Raw genomic sequence first — 22129 nt, 5'->3', positions numbered from 1 at the left:
ACCCCAGTGTAGGGCGTGGGCCGGAGAGAGGCCGCCCGCTTAGTATTCAGCACAGTGGCTCTCTACTGTGCGACAGTGAAACAGACTGAGCCCCGCAAGATACGCTATCTTTCTACGGAAGTGCTGATAGAGTTGCTTGCTGTTTGATAGAGGTTGGAGATATTCCACTTTCAAGCTACACAGAATTGATACCTCGAGCAGGGTAGTCAGTTGAGGGTGTTAGTTTCTTTCTTCAAATTATAAATCATTGCTGATAAGAACGGAAGAGGAAACATCGAACATTGAACATCAGCCTATACCCAGCAGAATCTTAGGCTCGGACCATCTGTTCATCAGCATCAATGTTCATACAGGATCTGATTAATTTGCCTGCACTAAGGCACTATCACTGCACTATCGTGGCCTTTACTTTGCTAAAAGCGCAGCCTTCTGTATATAGATAATTTTGTCGCAGCATAATCACAAGGTGCTCAAATGTTTGATCACTTTGGAGACGTGTGACAAATAAGCATCAAATAATAACAGAGCTACTGCATGACTGTCAATAGCCGTCAATGCAATGTCTCATGCCGAATATAGGTCAAATGTCTTGCAACCTGCCGATGAAGAGGCAATCAATAAAACGAACGTATTCGTCGTGATCACGTGCGATCATAAGTGTGTCACATCTCGAGCGGAGCCAAGGTCAGGGACTCCGGCACGACCCCATGCAGGCACTGTCATGGTTCTGCAAGTCAGCCTGCAGTCCGGTGGTGGCCACTAATTTAAACTACACCATTGTGAAACCTCCCACCTGGAATCCCCAGAAGGCTGCTCACTGGCTCACTCATCGCCGCGAGACGCACATTTCATCACATTTGTCCGCGGGCCGCCGGAGTGGCTGGCTCGTTCTGGCAGCGCGCGCAGGCAGCCGGTGCCAGTCATTCTTCCTGTGGGCAGCACGGTGCCGCGCCCTGCCTGGCCTGGTCGGCCCGCGGTCACCCGCTGAGACGAGGTCAGCCGCACAGCCACCTGCTCCACTGGCGGACGACCCTGCCCCAACGGAACGGAACCCCAGGAGACAGTCCTCAGCTCGTGGTTGCCCGTGTAAGAGGCTTAGAAATAGAAATAGAAATTGAAATAAAAATAGAAATAGAAATAGAAATACAATGAACAGAAATAACAGACTTTTATACGAGTGCAGCCCAAATTCCAAAGCAAACCAAAATGAAAATCAAAGTTATCCACTGCCTTACTCGTAACCATGTGGGTAGACGAACAATGGAGAAAGTGCACACAATCACCCTCTCCCGATTGCTTTCATGGAGTTAACTTTTAGGTGTCAATGTAACTTGCTGAAGTCTTCTCTTATTTACCGTTACAACTTACAGGGCTATTCCATTGGAACGTTGCAACGGACTGACGCAACCAAACCACGAGATAGCACATCCAAGATAAGGCAAAAATAGGCCCTTTATTGTGGATGTGACCTACATATCTCAATGCCCGCTGCCCAGAAGTGGAGGCAAGAGCACAGTTAGTTTGTATTGCTATGCATAAAGTAAACGCGAATACCAGAGAGGAGTTCAGGAAAAAAGACTAGTTAATGCTGGCGAGAAGTTTTATCTCATCAATTACATAACTGCTAGCTGATAGATTCGACAGAAGATTACAATTCCAACTTATCTTGTCAGCACAAAAAATTACACGAGCTGCTGACGCGGAAGGTGACGTAACGGTAGCAGTTAAACAATGTTTTATGATGACAAGCAGAGAATTATTTCGATGATATCAGCGCGCCAAGGAAACGTTCTGCTCTACTAGCTCTCCCCGCGAGTGCGTCATGGGGCGGTGGCAGCCTCGCTGAGCGCGGCGTCATCGCTGGCGGCGGCGAGGAGGCAGCCTTGGCGGCGGCTGGTGACGGACGCGGCGCTCTGTGCTCACCGGCCGGCTGCCCAATGAACCAGGCAGCGGCGGCGCGGCGCCCCGGGCTGCCAGGGTCGGTCCCGCAGCCGCCGCCCACCGCCGCGCAACTGGCCACCTCGCTCGCCTTGAGATGGCAGCGCGCCAGCCAGGCAGTGCTGACGAGAAACTGCGCAACTGGTCCGATGGCAGCGCTGATAAGCTCGAACAAACTCTTCAGACTTCCGTCTACTTTTATACTCATTACATACGTGAGCAGGCGAGTGAAGAAAAGAGCCGTTCAGCCTTCTCAGAGGTGTCAAAACCGAACCATTCAGACTACCTCCAGCCGCCGGCCGCTGGCATTTCCTCTCTCGCTCAGCCGGTTTGTCAGGTCCCCGCTCTGTCCCCTCAGCCTGCCGCACTGAGCCCTGCCCCCGGGGCGCACGCAGCCACACCGGGGAATTCCGTCGCCGAGCGGTGGCGGTGGCAGGGACACCGATGGAGCGGCGGTCCGGCCTTGGTGTAGCCACGCCCGACCGGTGGCCCTTTCACGGCCGGGCGGCGGCCCTGCTCCGTCAGCCCGGAACAGCCGCACAGGGTCGCGACCCGGCGCTGAGCTGAACTGAGCTGAGCTGAGCTGGGCTGATCCAGCTCAGCGGGCGCTGATCACCCGTGAACGCCTGGCGCCTGCCTGCGTGCTCAGTACGGTAGCTGGGAATGGAGCTGTAAGCTCCAGAGATTATCTGCTAAACACTCTCTTCCAGTTTCTTGAAGTTGGGGTTGGAGTTCCCAGAGGCGAACTCGGGGTCGCGCCCTCACGTCCACACGAGGCAGACGTATGACCTCGTGACCCCGAGTCGCTCACCATACGGTGCGGGTGACCCGACGTGAACGTCCCGCTCACGCTGAACTCAGAGATAGCACGCTCACCGCTGAGTGGGTGGCACGGGCGTTCGGCTGGGAGGTGGCATGGCCACATGACTCACGGGTGCGGCCAGGAAATGTTGGCTCATTGTTAGGTTACGATCACTGATCTGTGATAAAAGCACACGTCCACACCAAGACAGCATGCCGTGCGGAATTTGAGTAATGTTTGCAGTTGCCTGTGTGCTTTATAAAGCGAATTCAAGGAGTGAGGCTAGCTCATGTGATGTAGCACATGCATATATGCATGCATGCGGTAAGTGCATGAATGCGATAAATGCAAATATGCGCAATGCGCACGCAGCAGCCTCTCAGTCTCCTGTGGTATTGTCCTAGTCACTGCTGCAGTCTCCGCGGCCGGTCTGTTGAGTGAGTGCTGCGGCACACCATACCTTCGCAGGCACGGCATAGAGGCTGTCACAAAACTGACGTGAGTTTACGGCCCAGAGAACCTTTTCCGAGTTGTCACTCATGCATTATTCATGACCAAGAGACCAACGACCCAGGCGCATGAAAACAACTAAATCAAGCTTCTGGTAACATCTAAACATGTAATTTAGAACGCACCGAAGCAGTGGCATTGGATATTACCATGCACGCCCAAACTGCCGAACGCTGGCGGTGCCAGTCGGCGGCGTTTCAAGGTCTTCGTCATCATCCGGGCAGCAACCCCAGCACAGAGCGACTGCCGCCAGCGTGCGTCGTGCCACGGCCGGCCGCCCCCGCCTCCGCCCCCGGCCCAGCGCCGCCGGCGCGGCGGTCTCCGGGTGGTGCCCTAGTCCCCGTCGCAGTCCCTGGTAATAGTGTCCTGGTCCCCGCCGCGGTCTCTGGTGATAGTGTTTTGGTCTTCGTCGCAGTCTCTGGTGATAGTGTTCTGGTCCCCATCGCAGTCACTAGTGATACTGTCCTCGTCGCCGTCGTAGTCCCTGGTGATAGTGCCCAGGCTGCTATCGCAGTCTTCAATGCTAGCATCCTGGTCAGTCGTGCAGTCTCCGGTGATAGTGTCCTGGCCAGCCGTGCAGTCTCCATTACGGCTGGGCGGGTGGACGAGTCCTGCGGGTCAGTATAACACTGCAGGCGCTACCAGTGCAGCCGCCCGTTTTCGATGCTGAGCCGTAATGGATCAGATATTACTGCACGCCGCTAAATGCTGCTGCTTGAGACAGTTGAAGAGCACGATAGCAGCAGCCATGAAGCTGGGGTGAGAAAACTTGATGCAGCTCCCATCTGAATATTCATGTGCGAAAAGTGTTGTGGGAGTCTGTAGTTATCTTGCAGTTTTGAACAACGAGAGCCGGTATATTACTTCACGCTCGGTTTTAGCAATAAAAGGATACATGTGAAATTCTGGAGAAGCAAGCAGATAAGTCAAGATAATTCCTATATATTTCCATCACACTGGCTGCTACAACTGCTAGATGCTCAATAAATCGACGAAGCCATTACATTTGATTGTGGCTCCGCAGACAAAATATTCAGCAACGGTGCTCATAAACCTCGGATGTATCGACAAAACGTCACTTATTCAGTTTACACGTCAGACAGTGGCAAGTCACGCTTTCCTTATAAATGAACATCAATTATCCTCGGATCCTTACCCAATACTTTTTGACATTCATGACTTTGTCTATGATCACTGAACATAAGTGATAGCCGGCCATTGTCATCCATCACGCACTGTTACCTTAGCGCAGTCGGGTGTACACAGCACCCACACACCGCCAGCGGACGGGCCGGCGTTCATATCAGCACGGGGTCTCTGTCAGCGCTCGCCGCGTACACACCCGATTACGACACTCTTCCGGCGCCGGAGCCACGGGACGTCTCAACACCACGGGCTGCGTGAGGCCAAGCAATGACGCCCGACAACACCAGCTGCCGTCCTACTCTCGTCATCCGTCACCGCGGACACCAGATGACGGCGTGTCACCCGGAGCCGCGCTGACGCAGCCGCTGCCGGTGACACGCACATCAGCGCCGCGCGCACGTCAGTGTTCGACCATCAGTCAAACGGACGTCAGTGAGCGCCATCAGCTACAGCCCGTGGTGGTGACGGAACGGCCACCCGCTGCGATGGCAGACCACCTGCGTGTCTGACGCGCTCCGGCCGCGAGGACATGTTCACGGGAAAATTAATGACGTCTTGATCATTCCAGGGTCTATTCGTCAAACGAGGCCTGGCGCCATTCAGAGCGAACCCTCTCCTTGCGGCATCATCATTTATCTTTCTGATGAATGTCTTGTAATAGCTTGAGCGACCACCAAAGAAGTTCGAAATCATCCTTGCTCAGGAATCGGGATGAAGTTGGACGGTCTTCAGATTCTGATGTCAACCCTCAGTTTCGTGCACCATCGACAAAACAGCTCATTCAACAACGAGGACTACTGCCTGCGCTGGAGTGACCCACCACGCGTCCAGACTCCAAAAAGTACACCCGTGTCATCCCCGCCAGCCGGAGTCGATAGTCCATTGTTTTCCGCTTTCACCCGCGGTAGCCAGCCGTGGACCGTCAGCCCGGGAGTCGCCCTACCCCGCCGGCTGCTCCCGACGAAATCGAAAGTGGCCGCTCACGTGACCAGTGCCGTGCACAGGCTGGCGTGTCACGTGACATGGTGTCAGCGGCGCGGCCATGAACGTCCTTGGCGGCGGTGCGATGACGCACTGTAGCTATACAGTCGACACCGCGGCGCAGACGAACGGATCAGCCGTGTCGGTTGATGGCTCCACACTTATCGAGGAAATTGCGGTAATTAGAGGAGACAGCCGCGCCTGAGTCAACCTCTGCCATTGAGCCATAAGGCCAAACTCCCACGGTAATTAACCGGTGTGTCAGTTACTTGAGCGAATGTTGGTGAAAAAATCAGTGGTCATCCATTTTCACACGAGGTTTTCCTGACCACCCCCACGTCGGTGAAGGCTTTATTGTGACATGTGAAGCACTGTAAGAAATGGCCATTGCCCTAGTTTGAGAGATTCGTCTGACCTTCTTGGAGCCCTAGGAATTCCTAGAATCGGCATCCCCCGGCGACCTTCAGAGGAATGACGCTAACAACGAGCGACCATTGGATAGCATGACATTCTCCCACTAAAGCTATTGCACTTTCCATTCCCTGAGTAACACAGCGTATTCCATGAACTGACATTTGCACTATCTCCTTCCGGATCTGCCAAACTGCCTGCTATAGTCGGCCGGCCCATTTGCGCCAGTCACGACTGATTGCCTCCGGCGCCCGTATCGCGGAGAGGCCCTATCGCTCTGGTCCGCCACTCGGAAGTGGCTGGAATGTGCGCCGATCGGCTGGAAAGGCCCGGTCGGTCGGACGCGCCGCGCCGCGCCGCTCCAGATCCGGGAGTGGCGCTCATTTAGACCTCCCGGTGACGTCACGCCGGGCGGCCGGTGACGTCACTGGAGTCACGAGCCGCCGTCGGGGTCGCCGGGCGGGGCGAGGGGTGAAGGACCACCGGCGTACCCGGCTGGCGCTGTGTGGGAGGAAGACGGGGAATAGGCAACTCCGCCGCACAGGATGGCACGACCGCGGCTCGGCGGCGGAAAGTGTGCGCGCCGAGCGGCCCTGTTTCTGTGCTGACAAATTCTTATCCTTCAGTAATGTAGAATGAAGAATCATGTATGAAATACATATACCAAAAAATGACGATCGAAAAAGAGATAAGGTTCTGTTGGTTGCTGATAGAGGTTGCTTGATACTTGAAGGCAGGCAGCTATATATTTATCAAGGAAGCACTGCATCGTTATTCAACATTCTTGGCTCGTGTTTTGTGCTTCGTATCAGCGGCGAGGAGAGGCAAAGCAAAACACATTCAGGGCTGACCACAGTTACGTAACATAAACTTGCCTTAGTAAACAGCGGCTCCTAACTAGTCACAAGGCCGACACTGTTCCTTACATCAGATATACGAACAAACATCATTTTGGAGTAGGTATTCGAACCAGATAACTATCACCCAAAAACGGCTGCATCTATTTGGTCAATGGATACAGCTGTATTCGGTGCATAGGCACACAAAGATAGCTTCTGGGAGACATGGCTGGGTTGAGAGTGAACGAACACCGAATAAATATGTGAAGTGTTCTAGGTAGTTAAGCGCAAACCAAATGACCCTAAGAAGTCATGGTCTGCTAAAGGCAGATCTGTGCTAGGCTTTTGAATAAAAAATGACCTATGAAAGCGGGAAATTCATATCCATCACAGATCAGTGTATTGACTTTCCTAGTGGTTTATGATACATGCAGACTACGGGGAAGGGCCCGTAAAACTGTCCCTTGGTGCTTCAAGTATCGCTTAGGTATCAGTTCCTCAACGAACAGAATAGCCTATGGATAGTTATTTGGAGGTGGCATTTGTGATAAATTTTTCATTTAAATATGTCAATAAGCAATCTTTTCAATCTTAATCGTTCCAGGAAATGATTGGCATCTTTTCATGGGCATAGGTCTGGGAACTTAACCAAGTCTCATACCACATTTGGGAAGTTTTTAACCCTCGCCCATGTAGGGGGGGGGTGCAACCCCCCCCCCCCTGAGGTTTTTCTTAGCTACACGCCGAACCGTTTCAGATAGCCCGCTCAAATTTTCAGTACCCTCTGAGGCATCCTTTGCGCAACTTTTGTTTTTTTTTGTCAAGGTCATGTCAGGTCACGGAGTTATGACGTCATAAAGGGAACACCCTCCGGCCAGATTTACGCTAAATTGGAGATTGCTTCACATTGGTATAAATGCCGACTGACCTGACACACTGATGGATTGTTTTAGAATCACAACTGGCTGATTTGACATTGGCACAATGTCCGTTGACATTTTGAAGGTTACTAAAGGTCAAGGTAAGGTCAGTGACCTCGGTTGACCTGTAATGACTTCTTGCACTTGAATGCCTTTTCGGGGTATTTTGATGCCCTGATTCGAATTTGCTATCCATTTCAGGCATCGTCGGTTGTTTCTTGTAGTTCATTTTGGGTCAGGGTCAGGTCAGTGACGTCACACGCCTGACGTGACCCAATGCACAAATGGCCTTGCAGACTTCCGATGCCCCCAACGCATCATTGTTAGAGTTATGACATCGAAATACACACCAAACGATAGAGAATTGATCAAGGATCACGATAGTGAAGGTTTCAAGTCGATATCTCTTACCGTTTTGCCGCAATCGTCGCGGAAATCTGAAAAAAAGTTATATTTTTTTCCGAAAATTTGACCTTTGACCGGTCATAAGTAGGTCAAATGTTGACCTAGGACCAAAAAATGTACCACCAATCGCGAGATCTCGTTGAGAGCAATCCGTTGGTCTTTTCCACTAAGCTCTTCGACGCTCCATTTTCAAACGCCAGGGGGGGTCGCACCAACCCCCCCCCCTGCATGGGCGAAGGTGGCAAAACACCGTTTACGGGCGAGGGTTAATACCATCACCATAACTGCATGCCATGCTGCCGCAAATAGCTGCTTCACATATAACAGTAGGTACTAGGTAGGTAGGTACTACTGTTATCTGTGGATGCTTATATCCTCTTGTTCGTCTTTACTAGCAACACTTGGAAAATATGACGAAGTGCGATGTACAGCCCTCTGCAAACTGCATGGTAGGTATTCTTTTTCCGACAAAACCCAGAATAACGCGAATACTGTGCTATCGGTCACTCGAAAATCGTAAGAGCAAGACGCGCGAGATACCGCACTTTAGATTGGCATTATCATCTTATTCATTTTCCATCCAGTTTGGCAACAAAACCCAAAAGTTTATATTTGCCCCCAAAACAAACTTTTGCATTTTGTTGCCACACAAGCCGTATACTTTGTTTAGTGATAGACCCAATCGAAGGAGTGGAGCATGGCGCATCTATTTGAAGTGAGTTCCGACCGACTGATAACATAGCCTTTGAGTAATTATCGGTTTTGTCGAAAAAAGAATACCTACCACGCAGTCTGCTGAGGGCTGTACATATTTACAGACAGAAATACACATTGAGGACAAAAGCCAACACATCCGGCATCTTACACAGTGCTTTGACGCATCACCACCCCACAAACATCCAACCGTCCGTACTTTGAGGCACCACAAAGTGCTATTTGTTATCGCAGCTGTGTACAAAAACCACCTCCACCCGCCCGTACCTCTCCACAGGGTTACGCTGTCGATACAACAACACGGAGTCAGTCGCTCGCCCGGCACGGAGCCACGAGGTGATAACTCCCGGCACAGACCGGCACCGTGCGCCGCTCGACCGGGCGAGAAAAACGGCGACAAAACCGGCGCACAGACGACGGTTGCGCTCGATCTCGGCGCATCAGGCCACCGACAGAGAGGCGGATACGGTCATGACAGCATCGGACGATCGCGCCAGCAGAGAATGATGGATGCAAAATCGAAACTGAATGAGCGTGTCAAGGCCGCACGACACGCGTGCTAACTGGAGATTCGATGTCTAACTAGAAGCATAATTTTAAGAGAATGACGATTAGCTGAAGTGCTTCTAAACACCATAAGAACAATAATTGATCATAGGCAAAAAGTGACCTAAGTAGAAGATTTCATAGGCAAAGTTCTGTCGTTGAACTTAGTGTAGCACTTTGTTCAATCCCCATGAAACAGAAATATTTTCACCGTACCAGCCGGACTCTATCGGTCCCTTTAGATAACAGTCACTTCCAGGCATTATCCTGGCAACCATGCAGACAAGATCGCCGACGATATCAGAACTGGAGCAGCGCCATCCTGCAGCTACGCCAGAGCACCCCTAATGAATGGACTCGTTCACTGTCTGCTCCAGATGCGGCGGGGGCGGATCGAGGCATCGTCCTTGCAGCAGCGGCGGCGAAGGCCACATTCCGGGCCCCCTCAGCCGCGGGGCGCCCACCACCGGCGGCCCAGGCACCCGGCGGGCAGCCGGAACAGGCAGCAGCCCGGTCTGCAGCTGCAGCAGTCATAAGGGTGTAACGGTGCCGCGATAAAGGCGACAGCAGCCGACGGACAATGACTGCTAACGATGTTGAGATACCGCCTCGCGACTGCAGCCGGCGGAGCAGATAGCAGGGATATCAGAGAATGTGAGACACTGCTGAGTGGAACAGTGCGCTGAGCACTGCTGAACTCCAGAGGGCGGCAGTAGAATGCACCAAGCGCGCTGTAGTTACGTGGAAACGCTGAGGGCACCGCAACCAACAGCTTAGCAACATCGTCAGAAGGAACAACAGCAGTAGCAACTACCGGCCGTGGCATCCTACGATTCCACAGACGCTGACAGCCATGCAACCACCATCAGCATCGCCACCATGCAGTCAGCACATCATCAGCAATCATCAGCCATCTGCACCAGCAGTGTCAGCAGTCCGGGGCACCCGCAGCCACCAGACAGCGGCGGTGGCCGCACACGGCAACTCTGCTATCTATTTAGATCATCAGCGAACGAGAGTGAAAAGGCCGGGCGGGCGGCCGGTGGTCCAGCGAGGCAGTCGTCGCTGCCAGCACCACAATCACTTGGAGGATCCCATTTTCATTCTGACGACGCAGCCTGCTTGGTTGGATTTATGTAACCCCAATAAATCACCCTGCTTGTTACACGGATCATGCCTCAAACCCTACGAGTGAAGACAGGAGTGGCCGTATCCCCCAGCCCGTGTGCGATGTCCTGTCTGTCCTGTCCAGCCGAGGAGTTGAGGACTTTCTCTGCCAGTTTCTGATCAGTAATGTCACCGGTTATGTGCTTAACGGTGAACGGAAACGTCAAGGTGTGTGTGGAATGTCCATCCGAGATCCAAACACATTCCCGAGGATAGTTCTGAAATGCCGACATGTAAGTGACGGATCGATTTTATATGGGCTTTGATCAGCTTCTTATAACATTTCCGTGGTGACGCCACCATGTAGCTCAACATTTTCCTTTGATAATATCACCGAAAACGTCGCGGAATCCATTCCAGAGGATCTACACTCTCGCGGATGGCTATTAGTGAGCAATTAATCATCATGCTGCATGATGACCTCGAATCAGTCTACCAGTCAGATTTGACAAACATCTCTACTATGAGTCAGCAAATGAAGGGCACCAGCGCTTGAGTCATTCAGAGGTCATCGAGACATTGAGTCAGTCAGAGGCAACGACTCAATGACCGCCGACATAATACATCCAAATAAGTGACAATCATCTACCCATTTCTCTCTATGGAAACAGTGGTATCGGATACATTAGTTGAAAATGCTAAATGAAGGAATAGAAGGTAAACTGAATAATGCTGTGGTCACAACCCTCCCAGTAGCCGATAAACATGGTTTGTGACAAAAGAGATAATTGCATTACAGTGTTATGTCAGGGCTTAAAAGTAAATCCTACTTCAGGATTCTGGCTAAATGTCGCCTATCACACTCTCTGCCGACCTAGCTCACCAGCATTCCAACACACAAATCTAACGAGCGTGTGACAAGGAATCCTAAATCTTTTCAAACCTCAATTAGTGTCACGTCAGTCATGGCAGCAAGACTGATAGCAAAGCAATGCCATGTGTCGAAGCTGTCTGGTGGAACACCTTAGAATTATTTTTTCTCAAGCAAGTCATTGGTGAATAAGCAACAAACGTAAGCTAGAGACGTAACTTGAGGGAACAATAACCAATATAGCTGGAATTGCAGCCGTACTGACCGTCCTAACTAGCTTCTGAAGTTTAACAGTCCAGCCGAGAGCAGTGCCGAGAGTCCGGCCGATGACGCTGTTGGCGGCAATGACGGCAGAACAGGGGTAGCTGGGGGCGCACGCCGGCAGCGGCAGTGGGGAGAGGAGGGGAGGGGAGGGGCACACGCCGGCGGCCGTCTAAAGTGCCGCCCCGCCCCGCCCGCTCGGTCGGCCGGCGCGGGTGGCGATGGCGGCCATTAGTGCGGAGGTCAGACGGGTGGCGCGGCCGGTCGGCCTCCGTCCCGACTCCGTCCGTCGCCGCACAGAGCGCCGGGGTGTGGCCGCTGCCCGGCCGGCCAGTTTCGCAACTGGGCCGCCACGTAACGGCATACCTGACCGGCGCCCGGGCTCAGGAGCCAGGACCCCTCCCCATTGTGAGGTACCGGCACCTAACCGGCTCACTCGGGACCAGGAGTCAGGATCTCCTTTCGCCAAAGTCGTCAAGCACCCCTCTCCAAGCAGGAGTCAGAATCCCCACTTCTGAGGCACCAATCCCCGACTAGCGTCTTAGCCCAGGAGTTGGGTCCTCGGCTCCTGGGACACACTCGCTAGGCACCCTACATCCAGCACGGCGCACCCAGCACCCTGGACCCAGCACCGCCGACCAGCCCATGGCTCTGACCCACGCCCGACGCAGCCATCTCAATCAGCATAAATCTGTCTGCAAAACGGGGCGAGGTGGAGCCTGCGGGTGGCATTACCGACTGAAAATAACTCAGCAAAGTTGGAATGAAATTAAAGCAGAATAGGCAGTAAAAAAGGTCTAGCTTTTGTAACACCTTAACTAGTTGAGTCGGTGTCACGCAGGTGTAAAAGGATTCTTCAGAGCGGTCGAGGAGGCCCTGGCTAGGTTACCACACAAACTCTGCTAAGGAGTAGGACTCAGCATTCTGTTGCGCGCAATGTCATGTGCCGACTTCAAACTACTCAACATGTAAATTCAATGCTTGACAGAGTCCCGCACGGATTTATATTCCTAGCACAAAAGGTCCTAAATATAGTCATCAACAACCTTCGCACACGCTGGAGGCTTGGCAAGGCGCTAGAAAAAGCAAACTGATGTGATCGTGCACCTCTTGTATCATGTGAAGCAGTCTGCCCGTCCACACGGGAAGTCGCGAAGACTCGTTCACGTGCTGGCTACACCCCACGCTGGGTCTTCCGAATGCCTCGCCCCTCGCCGGCCCGCACCCTTCATGACTTCGTTTATGGCCAGATGATGGCTGGTGAGACATGACGCGTCCACGGTTTAATGCGCAGTTCACCGGGAGGTCAGGCTGGTCGGAGATCGCCAAAAGATACTCCTCTGACCTTCCAACATCGCCCAAGGGCGCCTGGCCAGACGGGAGGCCGGCGACGGGACGCGGGTAGTGTGCGATACCCCCCGCGTAGAGCTAAAATGGCACCGAACGCAAGCTGTGAGACCAACCAGCCGGAGCCAATGTATGATGAATGGGTAACGTGGAGCGTAAATGGAGCGAAATGGAATGGGAAGGAGAGACGAGGAAGGGAGACAGAGAGAAGAGAGAAGAGAGAGGGAGAGAGAGGAGACAGACAGACAGAGGGAGAGAGGGGAAGAGAAGAGAGAGAGAGAGAGGAGAGAGGAGAGAGAGAGAGAGAGAGGAGAGAGGGAGAGAGAGCCTCCATTTCAAATAGCCAAGCTTCGCCGAAATAAAATCCCGTCCATGAGGCTGACTACAGTTTAAGTACGGTCGGTCTCATAAACCTGGCCACGCAATAGCCCCGGCCGATCGGCCGGCCGGCTGGCTGGTCAGCTGAAGTGGCAGGCAGATGGTCAGACGGTGAGATGGCCCCAGGTCAGACCGTCGGACGCTCGGATGATCCGTTCCGCCCGAGAGAGCCGCCTCTACGGCCAACTCGTGACCGAGCGGGGACGGACGGGACGGGGCTGGGATGGGTACAGGGACAGGGACAGGACGGGGACGGAGACGGAGACGGAGACGGAGACGGAGACGGAGACGGAGACGGGGACGGGGACGGGGACGGGGACGGGGACGGGGACGGGGACGGAGACGGGGACGGAGACGGAGACGGAGACGGAGACGGAGACGGAGACGGAGACGGAGACGGAGACGGAGACGGAGACGGAGACGGAGACGGAGACGGAGACGGAGACGGAGACGGAGACGGAGACGGGGAAGGGGACGAAAGCAGTGACAGAGACAGAGATGGAGAAAGAGACATAGACAGACATAGAGACAGATGGAGACGGAGAAGGGCACGGAGACAGGCCGGGACGTGCCAGTGGACTCAGGGTGGAGAGCGACTCCACATCACCCGGCGCGCGTGACTGATGACCTGCTGGCTGGATAAGCGCACCAATCGCCCCGGAGGACACACTCACATAGGCGGATCGACCATCTTGCGACATCAGCTCTGGGACGGCACAATGTTATGATTAATAGCTCGAGCTTTTATGGAGGTTTCAGGCAGCCCTGGATTTTTAATAGCGACTTTTTCGTGTGTCATTTTGCCTCCTGTTTAGCAATGTCGTCATTTCTAAAGCTCCAATCTTATAGAAACATCGCAAAGCAGGCCAGACATCCGCGCTAGGGTATGTGAATCGGAGAGAAGGGCGCTGAGGCGGAGCTGGTTTCAACCGAACTCTGGTATTCCCCGGCCCGACTGGGGTACCCCACAGCCAACATGTGGAGCCACAGTCACAGTATCACAGTTATGTGACTTCCTCTAGCCCGATTGTGGTGCTGCGTGGCACCTCAGCTGACTATGGTATCACCCAGCTGTGACCGATCCACTCGGCGTCACAGTCCATGTGTCGACTGTATGCCATCAAACAGGCCTCCATCCGTTCCAGACGACGGGCGGCCGGTGACCTGGAGAGAGGAGGTGCCGCGCTCTCTGCGACCCAGAGAACGCCGGTCCGCATTCCAGACGCGTCTCCGTGGCGGGAGGGCTCCAGAGGCCTCCTGGGCGGTGGAGCGAGCCGGGAGGAGCTTTACACACATCGGACTGCGTGAATCGGGCGTGGAGAGCTTCATTTCGTATCAGATATCCCGTGGGTCGGGGCTCGGAACCACGAGGTGAGTAGATAATGAGTGGGGATTCGCAAAGGCAGCATCGGCTTCCACACGCACGGCAAAGCCATGGCTGAGAGAAAGAGGAGGAACCAGAGTAACATATCTTTGGGAGTCAGGTTTTATAGAGAAATCAGGAAACTAATTAATTCTTCTTCGTCTTTGCTCTCTTTTTCGTTCTATCCTGTTTTTATTCAAAGTAAATTCAAACTTTATCAAGCTTCTGCTGCACAAGCGGTATCAGCTAAACTTATCGATCATTGCGGCTAAGTGAGCCATATCTTCCGTACCCTCCTGTGAGGTGAACTGGCCCTTACAGAGCAGTCGATGAAGTGAGTTGACCTTTACAGGCTGACTGTCACGCCGGCGGGCCATGACCGGCCAGCCTTGGCAGGAGCACGGCTGACCTCGCGCCGTGCGGTTACGGGCGGCGGCGCGGCTCCAGGCGCTCATGGCCAGACCAACTCCGCTGGGCGGGCGCTCTGAACTCGGTAATGGTGCTGGGATGCGACAAACGCACCGGGAGTCAGTCTGTGTGACCTCAGCTCTCGGACCCGCGACCCCTGCGGCCGTCTCTGGGCGTTTCCTTTCTGCCACTAGTGATTCATTGCTCAGTTCAGACAGTAACAACTAACAGACGATTTCCGGTTCCGGGCGCGTCTGATTCACGGCTGCCATGGGGCAGCACTGGCTGTTCGTAGAACACCCCCGATGGTGAGGGAGGTGTCGGACCGTGCCACCGGGACGGAGGACACAGTGCTCCTCGCGGAGGCCCGGTGAAGTAACGCAGCTGGCCGCGTTACAACACAGCCCCGGAGGCGGCCCGATGCGGCTGCACATTCCGGGCATCGGGCCGCCGTGTCGTCGGCAGTGGAGCGGCACACACCCCATACACGCCGACATACATGATGCACAGCGCTAGCTATATGAGGTCGTACCATTGACCTTCACATACTTATATTCTTCTGAGTCGTGTACTTTTATTCTAATTTAGATTGGTAGGGTGATAGGTTAACTTCTGATTTTGTTGAGTTTAACTAATATTTTATATAGATTGGTCATAATCCAGACTACAAAAAAAGCAACTGACTTGCATGTGCGATAAACGCAGTCCGATGATCGATAATTCAGCAGATTTTTTTTTTTGAAGAATAATTTCTAAACATCCCCTGACCCTACGCAATTCAATGTAATCGCATTGTTTGACAGCGGGATAATCTGATTAGAGCGCTGTGACGGTGGCAGCCCTGATCGACGTCAGACAGCTGTTGGGAGGTCACGGTTGATCAGTTGCTGCAGTTGGCCGACAGTACCTACAGGGCCACTCTTTCAACCCAAACGTCAAGCCCCGCCGCCCTTGCCTGCCCGTCCAGCGCAGCAGTTCATTGCTGATCCTGGTCCACCTCAACATGGTCCCCAAGTGTCCGCTCTGGCCTCCCGTCCACCTGACAGTCCACTGCTGACCCCGGTCCACCTCCCGTCCACCGCTCCGGCCTGCCCCGTCCACCGGCGCAGCTGGAGGCCCCTGACCGAGCAGCGCGAGCCAGGCCGGTGCGGCGCCGCGGGGCAGGGCCGGGCGCACTGGGCTGGAACCGCCGCACCGCCGAGCAGCAAGCTGTGCTGGTGCGGATTGACCAACGCCGGCCGGCCGGCCGACCGACCCGCAATGGCCAGCCAAATTCGAGCGATTCGCCGCGGTAGGCTAACTGGATACGGAGGACGCCACTTTTCACACGATTCCCACTGCCGAGCGATTTTTGGTAGCGCGAAAGTGGTGCGACCGTCCTTGGTTTTGTAACCGAGAAGTAGGTATGGTCGGAATGTCCGCTGCTATTCGATGAAATGCCATTCAAGGTGACAATAATAGCCGACATTCTCAGGTACCGGAAAATTTCCGATCACACTAAGACGAAAATAACCCACAATTCGTGGAACGCACCCATTGACCTAGTTTTGGAGGTGACGCAAAATGCAAGTTGGTAAGGCGCCGACATGCTACTGCAGAAGCGGTGGTCTCCGCAATTAAACTCAACCAATGCCCGACTCGAAACAAACAATTGTGAATGCATCTCACTGAGGCCGCTTTTTGCCTAGCTGTCGAGATAAACATGTGCAAGGCCTCTTATGTAATATGTTCCAATAACGCCTTCGCTCGCCTTGACCAAATGCCTATATCTTAGCTAGCACCAAATACGAATAAGTGAAAGCATCTAAGCAACACACTATAGAGGATTCAAGGGAATCAGCTTTCATGACAATGGGCATCTTCTCACGGTACGAAGAAAATAGACCACTATGTCACGGGACTACCGATCAGGAAGACGGATCTCCGAGAACCCACCGATTACCACCACATCATGTGTAACCCAGCGAGCCACAGGACCGGCAGCCTCTCGTGCACACTGCTCCGAGGCTGACCGGCCGATACTGCACCTCACTGACAGCGGATTGGATAATGGGCCGGCTCATTATCACCTCACGAGCCGGCCGACGGCATCACGATCCGCCTTATATCAGCACAATTACGGCCGGCCGGCCACTAATTCGCTGTCGGGGCCTAATTTAGCACAAGGCCCGCTCTCTCAGACGCAAGGAGTGCGCCAGAGCGCTGCCAGTGAATACCTACACACTCTGCGGAGTTGCGTAACTTCATGACTGGATAGTAAGCTGCTCCGCTAACTACGGTCTGCCAAATGGGTGACTGATAGAGACAGTAATACTGGAGCCAGATGGTACGGATAGGGGTGTGTTGTCAGCGAGAAAATGACCATGAAGATGCATAGTTTTGCAATGCAATGAATGATGCCAAAATGCCACATAGACTGCTTATGACAAGAAGTGCTATTTCTGAGTCTTGTACTAAGGATACAGGCGCTATGTATCCCAGGTTTGTGGATAAAATGTTTGAATTTCGTGGTGAGTCATCTACCATAATGTTCCATTGCGGTAAAAAATGTAATCAGTCATTGTGTGCACATTTTATAATATTGCTAAAGGAACAAGTTTAACATCATCACATATGCTCGTCGGTAAATATAAAATTCAACATTGTTGATAAGTAGGACAGAATGGTCGACAATTAGGTGAACCAGTCATTGTCTTTACAAGGTAAAAACACTAGCACATCGCTGTAATTAGGAAGATTATACCGTATATGCGTACACCTGTTTGGCTCAGAAGACACAGATGACCCAGAAAACAACTATCCCAGTCACGAGAAGGTCCTATCAACCAGAATATGTTACACAGTAATTCCGGCTTGGAGATTACACCACACGCATTTGGCCTAAATTTGAATAACGTAAGACCCAGACGTAAGGTCTGTCCAGAGGCGTGCGTACATTGAAGGCTTGAATGTAGATTGAAGGACCGGACTGGAGCGGTCAGCTGACGGCCTCCCCTCCCTCCTCGGTGGGGGTGGGGGGGGGGGGGGTGACCGCGGCCGACTGCCTGCGGCGATCCCGACCAAGGTCTCCTCTGGGAACTGGCCCCGGTTGGCCGGCCACAACCGGAGCCGCGGACGCCGCATGGCATCACCGTCCAGTTCAGTGAAAAGACGCCACGGGCAGTCCGGCGGAGACGGCTAATTTAGGGCCGGCTGGGAGTCCGCGCACAGCCGTCCCGCTCACCGAGAAATCAGGTGTTTTATCGCTTTGTTTTGTCGTGTGGAGTTCTAACGACACGGCGCACACTCAGCAGGTCACGCATAAACAGAGGAGACGGACGAAATTCATGGAGCTGCGCTCGGTCCCACCAGGGTCACAGGGGGCTCCCCGCCCCGCCCCCTCTACTCTTTCTAGTCACCCGGCAGACCCTACAGCGGCCCTCAGCGCCCGCTTACCTTGTGCAAGTCCAGCGGCGAGCAATCCGAGCAGAAGCACCGTGCTCCGCAGCCACGAGCGTCGCGCGCCGGCTGGCATCATGCAGCCCACAGCTCGGTCGGACGTGCGCGCGCGACAGACACAGCCGCCCCGAGCTGGGACGAACGACAACTGAGCGGTACTCCCGAGGCGCCGGCCGGCCGCCGCTCTGACGTAACGCCGCGCCCCAGAGCGCCAATCACCGAGCCGCTGACGTCACTGCACCAGATCTGACGTCACCTGCGCGGTCGCCCGGTCGACCTTGAGCCAGGTCAGGGGTCGCTGAGGGGTGGGGAGGGAGGGGTCACTAAAAGGTCGCGCAGTTGTTGAGGAAATGTGTTCGAGTGAAGTGATATCGCTATGGACAACCCACTGACTGCGTTGGTAAGGCGAGTAATGTCTATCACCGTCATGCCATTACAATTTGCATTTATAATTAATTGATTGAGCAGTAACCATAGGTATTATCAATAAATAGTAAAGCACTTCCCTATCCTATATTTAAAAATATAAATGATGAGAGCGACTATACCAGTCTTTTATCTTAAGAAATAAAAGACAAAATGGCCCTCGCACAAGTAACGGCAGCCTCAACTACGAAAGGTAACGTTAATTCACAGTAGTCATTAACAGGGGCGTCGCCACGGATTTTTGACTGGGGGGGGGACGGATTGGCTGACTAAAAACCGAGAAGTTGGTTACTTCTGGGTACATCTTCTACATACCTACCTACGTTTTCAGGTCTTTGTAACGCATACACATCACACATGTTCTTTCCGCGTGGAGGCGTTAATAGTCACAATATGTCTTTGGCGGCGCGAAGCGCCGCGAAAATTTGCAAAAACGCCTGGCAAAACAGCTCCAAAACACATTAATTTTGCATCCCGTATAATAAGTTTGATACCAAAAAAGCTAAGGTCTGGTCACCAAGTCAAGCAGCCCTTCCTCTAGGTTTTCTGTCAACCGTATACAGCTTATTTCCAAGAACTTGGAAACTTTATGCAGTGTTACTGCTGGAGTGCGAGGTCGGAGTCAACTTCGATCATAGTCGACGGCTTTGGTCGGAGTTGGAGTTGAAGTCACCAAAATCGTAACGGACTTCGACTCTGAAGTCTGAGTCAACATTCTCTGGTTTTAAGTCATGCTCATGGCTGGTAAGTCGAAATATCTAAGGCCCGTTTGCGTCCAGTCGTGTTATACGGCACACGTGGAAGACGCGTACCTATAAAAAATCAATAGTTGCCCGAGGATGGGTCGGCTAAGAGCTACATAGATTCTGTTGGCTGTGTTGATTATATGAGCCATACTCAGGCCAACGTATGTAGGCCCACACTGAGTACTACTCGTAAAGCCTGGGTCCTCTCATATCTGGAAGAGGTCCTCTCAAACTCAAGCATTAAGCGTTCAAAGGCCATGGTGAGACCTTCTACTGTCGGATGGTCTCGAACGAGAATAGGGCCGTTTGAGAGTGAGCTGAGGGTCTTGACTATTGCGAATATCCTGTAATGTATGGTTTCTGCAAGCTGTCACCTCACCTGGATAATTTTGGACCGATCTTCAGTCCTCGTTGGATGTGGTCGCCCCTATACCTAGCTGGAGCTTTGACTCCCTATCGAGGACTTCGGACGGACAGTCTAGACGAGCTGCACCTCATCATGGGTAATGTATTCTTTAAATGTGCCAAGAAACGCTCAGTGAAATAAAAGATCACATCTCATCACAAGTTTTTCACTCCAATGCGGGCTGAGGGATGCCGTGGTCGGAGATGGGATTGAAGTCAGACTACGAGCGATTTTTTGAAGCCGGAGTCGGAGTTATCAAAAATCAATATATACTCCGCAGCCATGCAAGGGTATACATGCAAGGGTCCGAACCAGCAATACATATGATTCAATTTGTGTATCTGCAATTTCATTTCAAAACAATTCAATAGGCCAATTTCATAGGTCACTTTTTCATCATTAATGGGGATATTTTTGCGGGGGACGTCCCCCCCGGATTTCTCGTCTGGGGGGGACGCGTCCCCCCCGTCCCCCCCGGTTTCGACGCCCATGGTCATTAAAGAATAAAGACCATTCAGTTGATGTGAAGAATGCAGTGGCATTGGCAACATTAACCCGCGCCCCAGTGGCGGTCTCAGCCAACTTCGCCCTATTAAGGGGGGGGGGGCATATGTTACCACCCACCTCTAACTCAAAAACTGAGAGGGCTAGAAAGACGCGGTAAAAAGCAGTAGATAGCTCTCAATGCGTACGTTTGAAAGTATTTCGGTCAATTTTCACCTTAGAGCAATATTGGGGTCACCAGAGGTCATCAAAGGTCAAAATTTGCCAATTGTCATTATATTTTTCAGAAAACATGCCGCTATCTCATGGGAACTATGGTAGCTAGAAAAACGCATGAAAAAGCAATCGATAGCTTTTGAACTCTTCTTTTGAAAAGGTCATATCAATATTGACCTCAGGTCAACGGTTTAGCCTCCAGAGGGCAAAAACTCCAAAAATAGCTGTTTTTACGAAAAGTGTTTTTCGACAATTACTTTCGACTACAAAAAGCCACGGCATTTATATTGCCAGAATCGTGTTCCCCTCGCCGAGACGCGTCGAATGAACTATAAATTGACCTTGAAAGGTCAACTTGAAAATTTGACCTCAGGTCAAGGTCATGACCTTACCGGAAAAGGTCATGTTGCATATCAGTCGATGCGTCTCAACAAGACAAACACAATGAGACCATCCCCAGCGTTCTATTTCTTTCCAATCGTGAGTTATTGGCAAAAAACTGTTTGTAGCCTCAAGTGACCTCGGATGACCTGTCTAGAGGCTATCAGCAAAAATGACACCTTGGTCATCACGAGTGGACTAAATTATTGTGGTTCTGAAATATTTGGACTGATCCGATGCGTACACACGGATCTAGTGGCATTTTCATTTTTCTCCATTGACTTGTAATGGAAAGGTCATGCCACTGACCTGACCTTAGGTCACGGATATAAAAAATCCGAGATATACAAATTGTAGGTGCCTATAACGGCATGCAATCCACCAAGTTTAAAACCTTTCTGACAAACACTGCAGGCTGGACATGATTGCAAACTTTTTTTAGGATTGGTCAGTTAACTTGACCTGGTGACCTGATCTGACATGACCTGGGGTCAAAAATTTCACACATTGTCTAAAATTGATGTAACAAAAGCTACCCCAAGCGGCGCGGCGCTACGCGCCGCGGTTTTTATTCATACGCGAAAAAACGCGACAGGGTGGTAACATATGCCCCCCCCCACTGGGGCGAAGGTTAAAGAGACCAAACGAGTGAGGTGCAGTTATTCTAACAACAAAGGGAAGGAAGATGAAAATAAACCATAAAGAAGAAAAGGAAACAGAACAAGATACTAATATATTGTTTACACATTATCCTAAGAACGTTCATTGTTAAAAATAGAAGATTTTCTCTCTGGAAAAACTTTAACAGCATGCATATTTTTTGCTTGAATTAAAGTATGTAAAGCGCGATGTAATCAACATCATCAATAGGTTAGCCCATGCTACGTGCGCCCTATCACTTAAGTATAAATTATACGTGACAAAATGCCCAAATCATTGGAGTGACATATTTCATCAACCTCTCTCCGAGCATGGGTCATCTGGACTGGTCACGCTCCAACCAGTCTTCGGCTGGTCGGGTTCCTTGAATGGCAGTGAGCTCGTCACTTCTCCAGATCTTACTTC

At 52.2% G+C, this 22129-nt stretch overlaps 1 protein-coding gene across 2 annotated transcripts in view; it reads right to left on the bottom strand.

Moving 5' to 3' along the window:
* Positions 1 to 18567, bottom strand: part of LOC122380197 (dual oxidase-like) — a 52756-nt gene extending 34189 nt beyond the window's left edge. The window contains exon 1 of one of the 2 annotated variants that reach the window (XM_043363159.1): positions 18383 to 18567. In XM_043363159.1, coding sequence (XP_043219094.1) covers positions 18383 to 18464 — 82 coding nt within the window. In that variant the 5' untranslated portion in view covers positions 18465 to 18567. The remainder of the gene's footprint in view (positions 1 to 18382) is intronic. The other variant, XM_043363158.1, reaches the window with a different exon arrangement.
* Between the last annotated feature and the right edge of the window lie 3562 nt (positions 18568 to 22129).

This window comes from Amphibalanus amphitrite, unplaced genomic scaffold (genome assembly GCF_019059575.1).
Source record: "Amphibalanus amphitrite isolate SeventyFive unplaced genomic scaffold, NRLGWU_Aamphi_draft 000093F_arrow, whole genome shotgun sequence".
In the NCBI taxonomy this organism is placed as follows: Eukaryota; Metazoa; Arthropoda; class Thecostraca; order Balanomorpha; family Balanidae; genus Amphibalanus; species Amphibalanus amphitrite.
The sequence above is the reverse complement of the archived record's forward strand: the minus strand, read 5'-3'. Positions and strand labels throughout refer to the sequence as shown.